The sequence below is a fragment of the Prunus dulcis genome, chromosome 4, assembly GCF_902201215.1.
Source record: "Prunus dulcis chromosome 4, ALMONDv2, whole genome shotgun sequence".
NCBI lineage: Eukaryota > Viridiplantae > Streptophyta > Magnoliopsida > Rosales > Rosaceae > Prunus > Prunus dulcis.
Window position 1 is genome coordinate 23,768,042 of NC_047653.1, and position 17,821 is coordinate 23,785,862.

At 36.6% G+C, this 17,821-nt stretch overlaps 1 protein-coding gene across 1 annotated transcript; it reads right to left on the reverse strand.

Annotated features, from left to right (window-relative positions):
- Positions 1 to 562: 562 nt before the first annotated feature.
- On the reverse strand, positions 563 to 9,038 carry LOC117624951 (protein PSK SIMULATOR 1-like). Its single transcript, XM_034356487.1, has 12 exons — positions 8,381 to 9,038; positions 7,744 to 8,069; positions 7,531 to 7,623; positions 7,334 to 7,424; positions 5,823 to 5,916; positions 5,153 to 5,238; positions 3,838 to 3,907; positions 2,455 to 2,558; positions 2,102 to 2,218; positions 1,710 to 1,786; positions 1,533 to 1,577; positions 563 to 1,402 (listed from the first exon to the last, which is right to left on the reverse strand). The coding sequence occupies exons 1-12, from the start codon at positions 8,744 to 8,746 to the stop codon at positions 883 to 885; spliced, it is 1,989 nt and encodes a 662-aa protein (XP_034212378.1). The 5' UTR covers positions 8,747 to 9,038; the 3' UTR covers positions 563 to 882.
- Positions 9,039 to 17,821: the final 8,783 nt, after the last annotated feature.

Here is a 17,821-nt window from a genome sequence, read left to right on the forward strand (position 1 = left end):
CACTTTAAAAAAAAAAAACAAAAAAACAAGCAATCCCAAACGGGGGCCTAACTCAAATGATTTTTGGGTTTGAATAGAAAAAACTATTTTCCTAATTTATGAGAAAATTAAAAGAGAGGGAAAAACAGCATCCACTAGTGCAATATGTCACACGTACATGTAAGGTATACACAATGGAGATTTACACTAACACCCTTGCGAATTTCGGTTTTTTCACAAAACTTTTTGAGGTTTTAGAAATTACACAAACACTTTCCTGAGATTTTAAATTGTTTTCATAAAACTCTTTTTCATTGATTTTTCATCCAAAGATTGATGATTTTATACAAAAAAATTCTCCGAATGACGAAGTTTGCCTTTGAGATTAGATTGCATATACTTCATTGAGTTTAATTTTGTCATCTGCATAAGTTTTTTTTTTTTTTTTTTCAATAAAATCATTAATTTTTGGATAAACAATCAATGAAAATAGATTTTGTGAAAACAAACTGAAACCTCAGGGAGGTGTTCATGTAATTTTTGAGACCTAAGGGGGTTTGTGAAAACACAAGAAATCTCAGGGGATGTTAAGTGTAAATAACTCATAAATAAATGAAGAAATAAAACTTACAAACGATGAACATGTAGTTTGCGCAAACTTAACCTTCTTCAGCTCTATACACCCCATCGAGGAAAGTAGTCACAAACAACTCACTGCAATTACACACTATAAGCATGGTGAAAATATGCACAGTAAAAATGTCCCTCGAAGTGGTACAATTTCAAAGGTAAATCATGCTTAGCCCATTTAATTCGATGCCGTGCACCCAATATCACCAAAATGAACGCCCTTGCCGCATGTACTACACTTCCAGTGGATTTACATCTATAACACTCTGTAATTCATCTATGTGAGTCCACTCTATCAATTACATCTAATGCTTTTTCCTTATCAATACCGAAATCAATGACAGGAACCCCAGAGGAGAGCCTACTGAACGGTAACAATTTCATGCTTCCTCGCCTAGGTGAGTAGCTGTTACTCTTACTCAATCGGTTGTGCTCCGTCAAACTAGAGTTCACAGTGTCAAGGTCCTGACTCTTACTAATTCCTGGAATCCGTCTTCTTTTACTGACATCCTGCAGCATCTCCTGATCTTCAGTTGTTAGCACACTTGACTGAACATTGATAGGCAAGTCCTTGGGCTGCTTATTTGCCAACGGGAGGGGTGTGCCAGCTGTGGACTTGACAGGTGACCTCATGTCCCCATTATTGGCGGCAGACTTACTTTTACAAGCCAAATGGTGAAGCCACAAGACTAGTTTGAGTATACAGACTTCTGTTTTCTCCTTATTTGCATGGTGGAATGTCTCAATTCGAATCACATCAGTCTGCAAAGCTGCCTTTCGGTTCGCCCCAGAACTGCATAACCGAAAATATGGTTAACTAAAAGAACAGTAAAAACCATCAAAAACCCCAAAAGAAACAAGAAAGGAATACAGGACAAATGATAAAAGTCGAAGTAAGAAACAAGCAGTATATTGTTACTCACCCACTACTCGCCCACTCTCCTACCCAGCCAAAACCATGATGAGCTCTGTTATTAGTTTTTGCAACCAAATCAACAAAATGATGATCAATAACAAAGAAAGTTGTAAACTACAGCTGCAAAAGAGTTTCACAAACACAAAAAGATACAGGTGTTTTGCAGAACAGCTGGCCATCTTACTTGGCTGTGTTTGTAGCAACTGGAACAAGCCAGTGTAAAGTTTTCTCCATTTCAGCTTTGATTTCTGCAATAGTGAGCTGCAGAAAACAATTCAGTCGAACAGTTTAGTGGATACATATTCTCTTCAAAGAATGTTTTGCCACAAAACCCAAAGTACACAGCCTGTCCGCAACAATCAAAAGTCTGTAATTCACATTCTAGGTCATATTATGAAATGAGATATAAGACTATAGGGTAATGTTCTCTTGCATACAAATACTTCTGTTACCGAATTTGAACATTTGAACAAGAACCAACCCGATCAATGGTCCAAATTCACAATCTGGCAAGAGAACATTTCCTTAGGAATATATTATGTATATATAGCTAAAGCTACACAAATGAAATATTACCTCTTCTTTAACATGAAAAGACTGTAATTTGGAGCGTAAAGATGATTTTATATTAGGCGGCAAGCTCTGGTATAATGTATCCCTTGTATTTGGAGGCATAGAACTTGACCGGGCTACCTAAATGCACCAAAGCAGAATCAGAAAAAATCTGGTAAAGAAAATTTATGCTTTAGGGAAGACCAACAATTTCATCCCCTTGCCCAACATTGTTCCTTGTTAATTTAAATGCCCTCAGGTTGAATTAGAATACATCAAAACAACCAGAGTAACTGTTGCAACAGTATAACTTCATATTTTCATTAATATTATGTAAAATGCACAACGAGAAAAGAGAAGAGAGATAGTACACTCACAAGACTATCGATTTGGAGGACGATATTTGCATAATGTAAAGAAAGTCCAGCTGGTCCCAATCTTTGATAACTGTTCATAGGTCCCTCCACTGGTTCATGACCATCTGCATATGTAAATGAATAAGTCTCCTAATACTAGTTCGTCCAAACAACCTAACCAAATTAACTCTCTGATGGGCTTGTTTTTCCATCGAAGTAAGATGAAATTGAACCACAAACTTAACTATTAAAACAGCGTAAGCAATAATTCTTTGGGCTTAACTAAATTTCAAACTTTGCTCAAACTCGATAAATATAACAAGCACAAGCTTAAGAATCATTAAGCTGGAGCAGGGTATTAAATATTGATGTCAGCGGAAGTTTGAAATAAAGAAAAAAATAGACAATACTTTCAAATTTTCTGACAGAAATATTAGGAAAAGATACTGAATAAATCTTCAAAAGAAGTTTATTTAATCAAATTATCTACTAGGTCAATATATATATATATACACATATATTGTACAATTTAAGTGCGTAATAGATTTATATGATTTAGGGTAAAATACAATACATACCGACAAGAACTGTTACCAGGATCAACAATCATACTCTCTAAAATGAATAAAGTTTTGAACTACGTCTTTCTAGCTTGTGCTACAACTTGTGTACCCTATATAATATTGGACACTTGTGTTCAAAAGAGATTGTATTTGGCAATTGGTTTTAACATTGTTTGAATTTATCAATGTACTGCTGAGACAAACAGTATGAAACGAGGATTAATAGACTTGCAATTTTAAGAAAATGCAAACTTCCAAAAACAACATATCATAATAACCTAGCAAAACGTGGCAAAAGCTATGTTAAAGTTAGAGCATGCAACGCAAAACCAATTGCAAATGGGTGGAGATGCCCAGGATATTATGTCTTGTGGTGCAAGGCTTGAAATACTCAATGTGAGATTTATATTCTCAGCACGCCTCCTCACATATGGCCTGGCTGAACCAAACACATGGATCAACTATATCAGGTGATGTGATGCACACATGTGTGGCCAAACACGGTCTAACATAAGGATGAATTGTGCACTCTGATACCATGTTAAAACTAAGAGCATCCAACCAAAACCAATTGGCAAGCCAGGATATTGTATACTGTGGTGCAAGGATTGACATACCGGAGTTGGAATTTGTATTCTGAACAAGCTAAAATAGAAATTGGGATTACACAGTAGTAGCAATTCTTACATATGAATACTCTAAATCTTATATATGATCGTGAATTACATACTAAAGTACTTAGAAATGCTATTGGAGCCTTAAACAATATACTGTTCAAAGATGAAGATGAATCATGTAACAAGGCTATATGCATAGTTTAAGACCTTTAACAGATACATACCAGCACTACCAAAGGCAGCATGTATCTCTAGATGTAAGAAGTGGACGATATCAACAAGCTTCTCTATCACCTGTATTTCAAAATGTTAGATTTTACAGAGTATAAACTGTTATTTGTATGCTATTCCTTGTTTCCTTACTCAATGTAGTAGTGAAATAGAAACCAAAAACAAAAACAAAAACAAAAATAACATCATATGGCAAAGCGATATTAACAATGCAGTGCCAAAAAAGATGAAACCAAAAACCCAATGGCCACGTATTTGATCTTTTCAGGCAGACGGAATTTTTGGATATGTGCTAAGATTCCGATTTATAATCATTCAACTATCTTTAGTATAGCTTTTTTCTCATTTGTTCTATGCTCTGGAATGCAATTAGCAGTCAAAATTTATGGTACACAGTATATCTGCGTTTACCTAAAAGGGGGGAAATAGTCTCCCCAGAAAAAGAAATGTTAACAGATAAGCAATATTCTTCTGGGAAAATTGCATAATACTGCCTAAAATTGTGGGCCTCATTTGGTGGCTCAGATTTGTCCCTGGATACTCTTTTGGATATGTGCTAAGATTTCCAATTTATGATTCAACTATCTTTAGTAGAACTTTTTTGTCATTTGTAATGTGCTCTGAAATGCAATTAGCAGTCAAAATTTATGGTGCAAAGTATATCTGAGTTTACCTAAAAGGGGGGACAGAGTCTCCCCAGAACAAGAAATATTAACAGATAAGTCATACTCTTTTGGGAAAATTGCACGAATACCACCTAAAATATGTGGTATGCCCAATTTCCACCCTCAAAAGATAAATGACTGTTAGATCCAAACTCTGAATTTTGTCACAATACATCACCTCGGTCCGTTTCTATTGACATTTTTGTTAAATCAAGCCATGTGCCGCACATGTCAGCTTTTGTTGAAAGAATACTTCATCAATGTCATTTAAATTTAAATAAAGGAAAAACAAAATAAAAACATATACACAGTACAAAACAAAAGGCCTAAGCCCAGCTCATACTGTCTACTCTGGGGATTAGAGTACTAAATATTTTTTCATTTCTGACAAATAAAAGAAATATCTTAGGAAGTACACTCATATTTTCCTTGTCATATATATTTATTACCAAAGGATAAATTATCAATATCATTTTAGCATTGCACAGATTGAAACTTTTAAAAGATAGTAGACAGTGCATAATAGGAAAGCAGCAATATATAAATGCAATAACGGGAAAAGACAGGTCACGGAAAACTAAAGATAGACAAAATAAAAATCAGTGCCTAAAATAGCAATTAAATGAAGTTTTTCCATGGTTACCTCTTCCAAACTTTTGGACCAAAGCGACTTTTTCTTTAAAGTTTTAACCACTTTCCTTTGGCTTTTTAGTTCTGCCCTCAAGTCACCTATGAGATGAACAGAAAAATTTTAAAAATTAATATGCCTTGCTTAAGTGACTCTGCTACAATAATCAATATTGAAAACAATGACCACTCATCAGAGCCTAAATCATGACTTTCACATGCACACAGAAAGTAGCACATGGTGATAGAATCTAGGGTCACAAGTATAAGATTCATCTCTCTTTTACATATTGCACATAATACAAAGAAAACAAATCCACTAGTCACTTTTGTGCTCAAAGTAAATGGAAAGACAGAAATAGGAGACAACAAAATATGTGAAAAGAAACAAATTTTACCTCTGTTCAAGACCTTAATGACGATGGGCCAACAAAGACATGTACTTATTTTAGGCTGCTTATAAGAATAAAATTTACTTTTCTAATGTAGTATTTTGGGAATTTAATTTTTCAGGTTTAATTATAATGTCTTGCAGTATTTTGTCATTTTTGGCATTCTACTATTTTGGAATGCCTTTCTAACTGATTTTAACTCCTCAAGATGATCTATACATCTAGTCAGTTCTGCTACAGTTCAACCTGTACAAATAAATGTCCAAAAGATAAGAATAGGAAGCATTTCATCACCTCTTTGAGTAGAAAGTGAATTATCCTCCTCCTGGCACTTGCGATCATAGTCTTGTTCGAAACGGTCCAATGAATGAAACTCATGGTATAATTCCTGCATTTAAAGCATATTGATGTTTTGCTTTTCAGAAATCAAATAACATAAAATTGAACACCAAGCTTAATGTTGGATACAGTATTTGAGGATGAAAAGGAAGAAACATTCTTAAAGTACTCATTTATTAATTAGAATAAAAAAAACTCCATACCTCAAATGACCTTTACAGATGCTCTAATATCTCACTATTAGTGAGTAAAAACATCTAAAACTGGTTTCTCTTACTTTGAGCTAATTGGTAGTTACAAACCATCAGATTCTTAACTTAAGAAATTAGATTATTAGCAGCCAACACTCACGACAGGGCAACAAACATAAATATGCCCTTTAAGTGCAAGGGTTGTGGCATCTTACAAACAATGACTAGTGATGATGAACTAGTTTCTGACCAGACTGCAGCTGCAGATGGCTGAATGAAAGAAGAGCATCTTTCAAGCGAAAGGAAATAAACATTTCTTGGAAAGTAGGGCAACATGTATTTATGTTTTTTTTTCTCTATAAGAAACCAACATTTTACTGATAGAATGAGAGGAATATACGTGAAAGATTGGCGAGAGGTCAATCAAATATAACTTAAGATCCTCGAACAAGAAAAATATTTTGCACGGTACAGAACTCCCCCAAATGAAGAAGAATTAAATGAAAAGGAAAGTCTTTAGAATGCTGAACTGAATGAAAAGCTAAAAATTTAATCCCATCCCAAAGTAACTCCATTTCCTCCTCTGAACCCTCAAAAACCCCTTATTTATTTCCAACCAAACAATCCAAAACCTCTAAAAATACAGCCCAAATTTGCCTATTGAAACTGCAATGTAAAATATATGGTCAGCATTCTCACCCTCCTATTTACACGACACACCCCAATGTCAAGATAAGCATGCAAAGGCTCTCCTTCTTTGATCAAGTCGCCCTCCTATGTCCCCTTATTGTTTCACAAACTTTTGTTTTTCCTTGCATCCTGTTAAATGTTTTCATGTTTAATTATCATAGACTGGTTTGTTGCATTTACTTGAGTTGGTTCACCTTTACTCAAATTAGTACATTGGTTGGTTTTCAGTATCTTTTTTTTCCCATTTTTATTTAGTGATTTTACAAACATATGTAAAATACGCTATAATTATTTATAAAAACAAATAAATATAACAATCAAAACCAAAATTCAAATCCAAAAACCAAAAACAAAAGAAAAGAGGTTGAAAATGGCATATTTGCTCATTTCCTTGCAAAGCAAGCCCTCCATCAATAGCTCATTAAATCATCCAAACGATTACAGAAATGCAAACTATTTTTCTCTATTTATTGGATTGCTCTAGTGATGTATGTAACTTTAATAACTCAACAAATCAACTTCCATTCTGCAGCTCATAAAGGAAATACAAATTGCTCTGTCCTGGTGAAACAAGATGATACTTACAGCAGTACACTGGACTAAAGTCATGAGTTGCTGAATTATCGAGTTTGCATCATCCGTCAGATGCTTCTGAGGAGTAAGTTGCCTGCTGATTCTGTAGAACAAATTAGATGTCACCAAGTAATAACATGGCTCATGGATATGGCATTCCATAAAAGAAGTAAGGTGCCACAAAAGATAATGTGAGGCAAGTATATTACTTGTCAAAATATCGGTCCAAGTTGTGCCACTGGGGATCTTTGCAGCGATTTCCAAATCGAACCACTTCCCCCGAAAAAATTTGTAATTCTTCCCTATAAATGAAGGGTAAAGTTCTATTATAAGGTAGAATAAGGAAATAAAAAATCATTTGAAGCTGACTCATTTGCAGGACAAAATGAGATGGTAAGTATTTGGCACTATTCAGTATCCACCTTTTGTCAGCTGCAACAATCCTTAACAGTTCATCCATATCTTTCGACACTAAATGCTGCACACCTTCTGAAGGAAGCACCACTTCTTTCAAATGCCTAATACTTCTTTTTGAAAGGGATTGCATAAGATTGGAACCCTTAACGATAGTGTTGGCAATCTCAAACGATATAATTGCGATTTCATTGCCTTTGGCAGGTGCTGCAGCAACGAAGCCGGTGCCGGAATTCAAATTTGTCATGCTGCTCCCAAGTGTGTCCAAGACCTGCACTGCCTTTCCAAGGCCAAGAGTGCCAGCTCTGCCCAAACGTGAACTCACCTCAGAAACCTGCAATATTGTAACAGCTATATAAGGACAAGGGCTTCTTCTACAAAATTTACGAGAACCAATTACGGGTTTTCAACATTACAACATTTATGTAAGTAAAATGACAATATTTTTCTAAAAACATTAAGTGATTCCACAGAGAGTTAATAGAATCATTAGCTAAGAAATAATGGAATTAAGTTCCCATTTGAGCCCCTATATGTCAAAAATGCGCAGCAGCCAATCAGTTTATTTATATAACAACACATATTAAGTGAGTAGTAAAGTAAGCTATGGGTTGTTAGAGAATCAGAAATGGAGGAAGAAACAACCTTAGCGACGGCGGCCTGCTTAGAGCGAACAGAGCCGGATTTGTGGGAGAAGGAGGTGGGATAGCGCGGAATGCCATCATAGAAATCATCGTCAGACTCATAAAAAAGAGGATTCTGATTGTCGTTCTTCTCTGAAAACTGTTGTTCTTTTTCTTCTTGTTGTGGAGGTGGAGGCGGAGGCGGCTCCTCCTCCTCTTTGTGTTTCTTCTGCAAATGAATATCCATGGGCGGCGGCAGAGTCACACTCACATGGTTGGTCTTCAAACGGGAATTCAGATTCTGATTCTGATCAAATTGCCGATTCACATCCCAACCCGCGCTCTCCACACTCGAACTCCTCGTCTTCTTCGAACAAAGCCCTCCCATTTTTTTCTGCTTCTGATTATCACCACAATCACTAGCAGCAAAAGAAGCTTCTTCGATTGGGATTGGGATTGGGATTTTGATACATGAAGTGATCAAACCCCAATTCCAAAAGGCACCAAAGTAAAAGTCCACCAAATAGAAGCAGAAGCAGCAGCCAGAGAGAGGAGACCGGTTGGCTGGCTCTTGTTGCTTTAAATTTTTTATTAGAAGTTGGAATAATTAAAATTAAAAAAAAAGAATACAAGAAGAAATGCATAATTCGGTGGAGGAGTTAAAATTCAGCAGACGTCTTCTCTCTCTCAGAGAGGGACTTCGGACAGTCAGTCAGACCGGGAATTGGTCAATATTCAAACTTTGCGCGCTGACTAATGTTCATGGCCCATCTGCCCTGCCCATTGGCTGGCTTTCCAAATAATATTAATAATTGGACAAATTATATAAAATTATAGGGTGATTTTCAAATTCATATCCAATTTTAGATATATTTACTAGCACATATTTAGGGCATGTTTACATATCAGCAATGGGTATGAGAGGAAAGGGAATGATTTTTATTCCTGACTTCCTCTGCGTTTACTTGCAATCAGAAATGAAAAAATAAGTAGGCTCCACCTCAAAATCCGTAATCACATCCTCTCAAAACTAAGTATCAGATCAACTAGGGGGAATAGTCGATACGATTCCCATTCTTATTTTCTCTTAATAACTTTCAAAAATACTCTTATCACTTTACCACAATTCCAAAACACTCCAAACCCTTAAAAAAATAAAAATAAAAAATAAAAAAAACTTACACCAAGAAGTTCCAAGACGCTCCAACTTCTTTTTCACGTTAGCGTTGCAGACACAACCTCCCAAAAGCAGCAACAACGCCTTGTGCTATGTAAGTCATTCTATCTATCTATCTATCTATCTATCTTCTTCTTCTTCTTCTTCTTCTTCTTCTATCTTTTGTCTTCACATTCATCACAAAACAAAATACAGTCATGGATAAAGACTTTTATGGAGATTATATATCTCTTTTTTAGGTAGTATGAAGATTATTCAGGTTATTATTATTTGATTGTTTACTAGTTATGTAGGTGAAAGATTTATATTTATTGGAGTTTATTTTTTCGTTTGAAATTGATTCTAGACAAATGTGTTATTAACATTATCATTGAACTGGGCTCTTACTGTTCATCTTGTTCAGCATATTGAGTCCTCATGCTTACACCACCTTACTGGTTTGCTACGGAATTAGTTTGGCCTCCTTAATCAGTTTGAGAATTATATGTGCTGTGGTGAAAATGTGCAGGGTATTTCAGTAATCAAATTAATTTCGATTCTGATTCATGAAAATTAGTAAACAGTAACAATGTGAATCAACCTCATTTCTTTGCTAATTCCAAATATTTAGTAAACAGCTTAATTGAAATAATTCTTTCTATACCGATTCAGTAGTTTCCCAATTCCTAAATTCTCTAATTCCTTACTCTCAATTACTGATACGTAAAAATGCCCTTAAACTCCCGGAAAACCTACAAATTATCCCCTCCATCAGTCAAATCATTAGTGAATCTGTTAAATACTGATGTGGCGAATGTGGGTTCTATTTTTTAATGACGTGGACTTACAGGTGGACAAATAAATAATAAAAAATAATTTTTAAATCATATTAAAATCATTAAAAAATTAAATTTTTTAATAAAAAAATCTCCTCTCTTCTCCTACCCAGCATCTCCCTCCCGACGCAACCCCACCTCTCAGCCACCTCTCTCTCATCGCCCACCCCAAACCCTACTCTCTTTCTCTCTCCTTCTCCCTCCCAACCCACCCCAACTTCTCCAGCATAGGCCCAGCCGCAACCTTCGATCGCTCCGTCCTACAAATTCTAGCTCCCAATAAGCGAGTTGTGTTGGGTGAGATCTCCAACTCAACAAACAATGCTGTTTCCACCCTGAACTTGACTCCGAAGAAACCCAAGAGTAGCTTGAAGAAGAAGAAGACGACGACAAAGAGGGAAGAGGAGGCCTTTAAGACTGAAATATTTGTGAGATCTATTGATCCACGCAAGTCTGATCATTCGCCTTCTATATATTGCTATCTTCTTTCATATGAGGTATGAATTCTCCTGTAGAGATTTGAAATTCGATGTTTGGATTGGTGAATCTTGATTTCCATTTGTGTTGAGCTTTTGGGGATTTTTTGTTAGTTGGTTCTGGAGTTATGGAATGGGTTCTGGACTGATGGGAATTATACTGCTTTTAATGACGCCAAAGAGGATTTGAACCATACTCTTCTCATGGAAGAGACCTTTCTTTTGGCATGGAAATGTAGGGTAGGTTCTCATTCCACCTCACGAGGTCTCAGCCTGTAGTACAATATGTTTTTTAGAGTCTTAATTCCTAGGCCAATGATATTGATTGCGTTATTGATAATGGTTGGTGGCTAGGTCTATGCTGGAGAAGTTGGGGTGGGGTGGGGTGGGACGGGTTGGAAGGTTGAAGGAAGAGAAAGAGATTTGGGTTTGGGGGTAGGGGTTGGCTGTAGAGGGGTGGCTGAGAGGTGGGGTTGAGTTGGGAGGGAGAGAGGGTTGGCTGGGTAGGAGAAGAGAGAGGAGATTTTTTTTTAATTTTTTTAGTGATTTTAATATGATTTAAAAATTATTTTTAACGTGTACATAATTTTTTATTTGTCCACATGTAAGTCCACATCATTAAAAAAAATGGAATCCACATTCGCCACATCAGCATTTAACAGATTCACTAACGGTTTGGCTAACGGAGGAGGTAATTTGTAGGTTTTCTGGGGGTTTGAATATGTACTCGGAAATGGCTCTAAAATTGGGTATGAACTTGAAAATGACCCTATAGTTTGGGGGGTTTTATGTAGTTTGTCCTTAATAATATTTCTTCAACTCAATTCTTGCCGTATCAACTGTTTCTTAACGTTTAATCACCAAATAAAATGTATAGGTCCCGCATGGGGCTATTATTGGGTGAAAATTCGGTGGTACATTAATGGTGCCAGTGTAGTCATTTATCCAAGGACTGAAATTGGATTTTAAAAATTAAGGGCTAAGATTGAATGACCTGATGACTTGTTTAGCCATTTCTTATTAAACATCACATGAGTCACATATGACTGTGAGAAAGGAAAAGAGATCCAGACTCACGAGATGGAGGTCGTCCACGAGAAAACCTAAGACGCTTGCGACTGTCTGCCTCATTCAATCCTAAGCGAGGTCCTCCAACACTTCTCTCTACTTGCCCAAAACCCATCTGTATAAAGATACAATTCATAGGCAAAACCTCACTCAATTAGGCTATACCTTTCTTAACGGGGCTTCCATTTCATCTAATGCTCAACGAATTAAGAGGTATTTAGTTTAATTTGTTTGAAGTGTCAACTGCTACTTCAACAACATCAATCAATAAAGCTAATATAGAACGTCAATCTCACACATTGAAGGGTGGCATCGGCCCGACCTGAGATCGCCCATTTCTCGATGTTTATATGAGCTTTGAAGCCCATTCCAACCGTTACTACATCAAATCGATCTACAATACTCAGTCTCGAACTCGAGAAACAAGAGAGGATGGATGCCAGACGAGTTTGACCGTTGACAACATCAGCGGGAATGGATTTGTAATAGTAGCTATGAGTTCCGAGTTGACGAAAAAAATAGCGTCGTCGTAAAGATTTCGAAGATTTACAACCTCCTTGGCTTTGAACGACGACATTGGTTCCTCATTTGAGTTGTTTGTGAAACAAAGTTGAAGGAGGAGGAGTTGAATGTTTGGAAGCATCAAGTAAGAGTTCAAATGACCCTCTTTTTTGGGTTTAGGAGTTGAATGTATTTTGGGTCATGAGTTCATGCAATTGTATGTTTTTTGTTGCGAAATAGTTATACCGGTGTGCAATTATTATCGTGACTATGTGCAATTTCACGTTGAGATTATTCATTTGTCTGAATTGAAGAGAAAGTATGTTAGCACTTAAATTATAATGTAACTTTAGTTTGAATTTATGTTTCTTATGCATGGAGAGGTCTGCTAAGATGAGCAGAGGCATAGAACATCAAAGGATGGTTGTAGTGATTTGGAGTATCTGGGTGGTTGGGAAAGGTCGAATCACGAGGCACCGGCAACATAGAGTGGGCATATGTTGACCGAACATCGAGGTAGTCAAAGTAGTGATTATAATGGTGTTGACATTAATGTACCGAGAAGATATTATAGGGAAAGAGTTTAAAACGATAGAATTAGCGGAAGAATATTATATGAGTTATGCAAAGGCCATTGGATTTAGCATGAGAAATGATATATTGGTTCATAACACGAAATGGAAAGTAAGTAGGAGATAGTGGTGTTGTTCTAAAGAAGGCTCGAGAAATGAAAAGTTTAATGAGGTATCAGATAGGATTCAGCTACCGAAGCCAATTACAAGAGAGAATTGTTTGACCCTTTTTTTGGTAAGTTATGAGAAGTCATGAACTAGTTACCCCACTTCAATAGCCATATCTCTGATGTAACCATGTTGTTCGAAATTCCGATTTAGCACAAGCAGTGGGAATGCGAAGAGCATTGGTCAGAACATGTCATACATATAAGTATATGGTCGACCAATGTGGCAGGTATTTAAATGTTGGTTTTCAAATCAAAGATCTGTACAATAAGTTGGAAGCATCATGTAGGGAAATCTTGCTTGACGGTGACACAGAAGCTGCACTCTCTTACTTGAAAGTGAAAGAAGCAATCAATCATGATTTTTTTTGTAAATTTAGTGTTGACGAGGAAAATAGGCTTGTTAATTTGTTTTGGAGAGACTTCACTTCACTTTTGGATTACATTACCTACGGAGACGTCCTCATATTCCACAACACATACAAAACAAATATGTATGACAGGCCCCTAGTATTGTTTATCGGTTCAAACAACCACCATTCCACTGTAATGTTTTCTTGCCCATTATTACTTGACGAGACATTTAAAACTTACAAGTGGGTATTGGAGACATTCATGGCGTCCATGAAAGATAAGAAGCTAATATCAATATTGATGGATGGTGACGAGGCGATGCGTAAAGCCATTGATGATATGTTTCCCATGTCTAACCATCGGTTGTGCTCATGACATGTGTCAAGGAATGCACAAAATAACTTGAAGAATGATGAACTGATAAGAGATTTTCAAGCATGTATTTGGGAACCATTTGCATTGGACGAGCTTGAGAAAAAATAGGAGGTTTTAAGTGGTTACCTGATTTCTTTCTCTTCGCGCTATACATTAATTAACTTCACATTTATGCTCCGTGCAGTTTGCCTATAGGCAATAAGCATTTTTTCATTGCAAACATGCAATTGCACAATGATGATGCAATGCAAGAGTGGCTGTGCGCAAATGAAAATAAGACAAAATGGTTCATATTTTATTTTACTTGCATAATTGGACATATTTTTTACTATAAATCGCAATGGGCAATTATCCAAAATACATAGTATCACAAACGGTAACTAAGGGGCAATTATCCGAAATACAGTACCCAGAAGTTTCTTAAAATTCACTCTACTACCCGGAAGTTTCCTAAAAATCAAACTTTGCTACACGAAGCTTTTTTGGGTCTGAGTATCATGCCTAAACTTTGATTTTACTACTACTTTCATACATTCGTTAGTTTGATTGTCAAGTTATTTGATAAATGATGACGTGACACGTTGACCCATTGGATTTTGTGCCACGTGAATCAATAATGAAATAAATAATATTTTTTAAACAAATATAAAATATAAGTAAATAAATAAATAAACTTAAAAATTAAAATTATACAAATATCCCTCTTTTTCTTCGCGATAGTGATAGTCTAGAACCCCAACTTTGCCGCATGCCTCCTCCATCCATCCACCACCACAATGACCACCATGACCACCTCCACTTTTAAAGTCACCCCTCGGCTCTCTCTCTTTCGTCAATCATACATGTGACTAAGACCTGATGAAGTTAGGAGCCTTGTTAATGGTGGGAGAACTAGTTCTAGTGGGCATACAAAGAGTTGTGCCAGAGGCCATTGGAGACATGTTGAAGATTCAAAGCTGAAAGAACTTGTGCCCTAATATGGTCCTCAAAACTGGAACATAATAGCTGAGCATCTTGACGGCCGAGGGACATGCAATAGTACAAATTACAATCATCACTCGAGAGTTGAAACCCAACAACCCATCAACATTTATCTGCCAAATACAACCATTCACATAGTCAAAACCCATAACAGTTTCATCTCCCCACACCCAAATCAAATTTAAAGAATCGTGGAATAAAAATCAAATTTACAAATTGAATTTTTAAAGGAAAAAATTGATCTGATAATCCATAATCTTCAAAAAATAAAAAAATAAAAAAAATAATTGTCTACAGTACTATCATCATCCCACATCCTTCATGAAAAAACTGGGTGAAGCGGGAAGTGATTGCACTGGTAGCAGAAACGACAGATCTAGGTGGCAAGTGCAACCATCTGTAATGGAATTCTTGAAAATACACTGGATTTCAGTCAATTAGTCGATCCATGTATTGCCGTGCATCTCTTGAAAATACAATTTTTTTTGTGGGTTTTGGGGTTTTATCGGATTGAAATTGGAATTTGAAGTATGCCTTTTTGGTGAGGGAATAATGGTGAGCTAGGAATTGTGGTTGCTAGAGGGGAGAGAGAGAGAGAGAGAGAGAGAGAGAGCTGTGGTGAGGGAAAAGGTGGCTTGGTGGAGGTCGAAGCTATGGAGAGGGTGGGGGCTGCAAGGGAAAGGTGGTGCTAGGTCGCAGCATAGGTGGTGAGGGGTGGTTGGCATCTGCGTTAGGGTGGAGGCACTGTTTTGAGAGAGAGAGAGAGAGAGGATTTAATATATATATATATATATATATATTCTTTATGTTTTCATTGTTTTATTTTCATTTGTATAAAATAATAATAATAATTTATTTATTGGTCCACATGGCGCAAATTCAGTGGGTCAACGCGGAGCTATGAATGTCACATTATCGTTTAACGGAAAACTTGACAGTCAAACTAACAAAGGTATGATAGTGGTAGTAAAATCAAAGTTTAGACACATGACTGAGACGAAAAAAACTTTGTGTAGCAAAGTCTGAATTTCGAAAAACTTCCGGGTAGTAAAGTGAAATTTACCATTTGGAAAAATATTAACAAAATGTATTAACTCCCCAAAACTAATTGCTACTTCCAAAAGATCATAATCAGTGACAACACTTACGACTGCATGACTTTAAGATGGTAGTGAATATTACACAACATTGTTTGAGATCATCTCCTAATTGGAACCATGTCGAGAGAAAATAATACTGAGGCACACAAGTTGAAAAAACATTCTCTATATTTCATGCATTAAATATGATATTACAACACCGATATCGAGAACGCAGGTTCCAAACATATTCTAATTTGATTTCATGCATATTGGTTGCTGAGCAAAATAATGAGGTATTTATAAATAAATAAAATCAACAATCTCATCCAACTAGTTCTATTCAAGTTTTTTAGGTGAATTCTAACTTTGTCGAGTGAGGAAGGCTAATTTAGGAAGTTAACATGTAATCTTTGAGAAAAAAATTCTTTTTAGATCTCTTTCTCTATGGTAGTTGAGTTGACCTGCTCCTTCTCACGCCCAAACCCCAGTGCTCTGCTCCGTAAAATCATTGAATACAAATGCGAGAATCAAGAAAGCCCACAAATTCTCTATATTTTTATCTCACAGTGACTCAAGAAACTTCCAAGTTTCAACCCTAACCCTCCAACTCTCTCTCTCTCTCTCTCTCTCTCTCTCTCTCTCTCTCTCTCTCTCTCTCTCTCAAGCCATTTAAGAAATCGAAAAAACCCCATTCGGCTATAATTGTAAGGGACATTTATGCAGAACCAAGGGCCCCCAACTTTTGAATGTGTAAAATATAAGGTAAGGCTAGACTTTACTTTATGTTGTTGTTGTTAAACTAATTTAATAACTTCATAAAACTATGTTTTAACTCTAATTTTCGAAAGTGTGCATGGAAATATACGTCGAGACCTAATCAAAAGCTTACAACAACTCTAATTTCTAAAAGAGTAAAGTTAGTCATGTAACTTCTAAATACAAAATTCGAATTTAACCAACATAACCCAGGAGTTGAGGGCCATACCGGGATCTTCCAGGCTGTATTGGCTGCAAATCATGATGCATGCATGAAACTTGATATGGAAGGCAAATTTCATCTTTACTACGCAATCATAAACTGGAGAGTTAATGTCCAAATGAGTTGGTGCAGGCAAACACAGACTTCATTCGTATGCTACTTCAAGATGGAGGATGGGAAGTAATAGTGCTACACTTCTGTGTGCAATATCACCAACTAGAGTGCTTGAATCTATTGGTGAAAGATCTGGGAGAAGACATCGAATTCCTCAACTTCAGTGGCAGATGTGGTGTCACCATCTTTCAGCTACCTTTGGAGCTAAGTGTCACGGCCCGCAAGTTGAAGGCTCAACCCAACAACTATTGGGTCAACCTAGAGGATCCATTTGTAAAGGTCAAGCCCAACAAAAGAAGCTAAGGCCTGGCCCATCGGATGGATCATTCTAGATCTCTTAGTCCACATGTCTAGATTCAATGTACAGTAGTGGTAGATTCCGGATCATTAGATTGTTTTGGGTGGTAGGTGAGCTAGGATCTTTATATAAGGAGTGTGCCTCATTGTGTATCCTCACCCCTCAACTTGTAAAGCATTGAATAGCAATACAAGCATATATTCTCCCAAACTCTCTTGAGTGTTTTTATCATTCTAGCTCTTGTTCTTGTGTTCTTGCTTAGTTTGATCTTATTTTGCAGGAAGGAAAACTAATTTAGCTTGTTCGAGAGGCTACAAGTCTAAGGCCGCACGGAAGGAAGACTTCAAAAAGTTATCTCATGACAGTTGGTATCAGAGCGTAAAGCTCAAATACTTCTAAGAAGCATGTTGAAGAGCGAATCCAATGTGGAGGTTGATATGTCCAAGGTCAACTTAGATACTAAGGGAAAATCAAGGAAGGACCGATCCAAAGATGTGGTAGCAA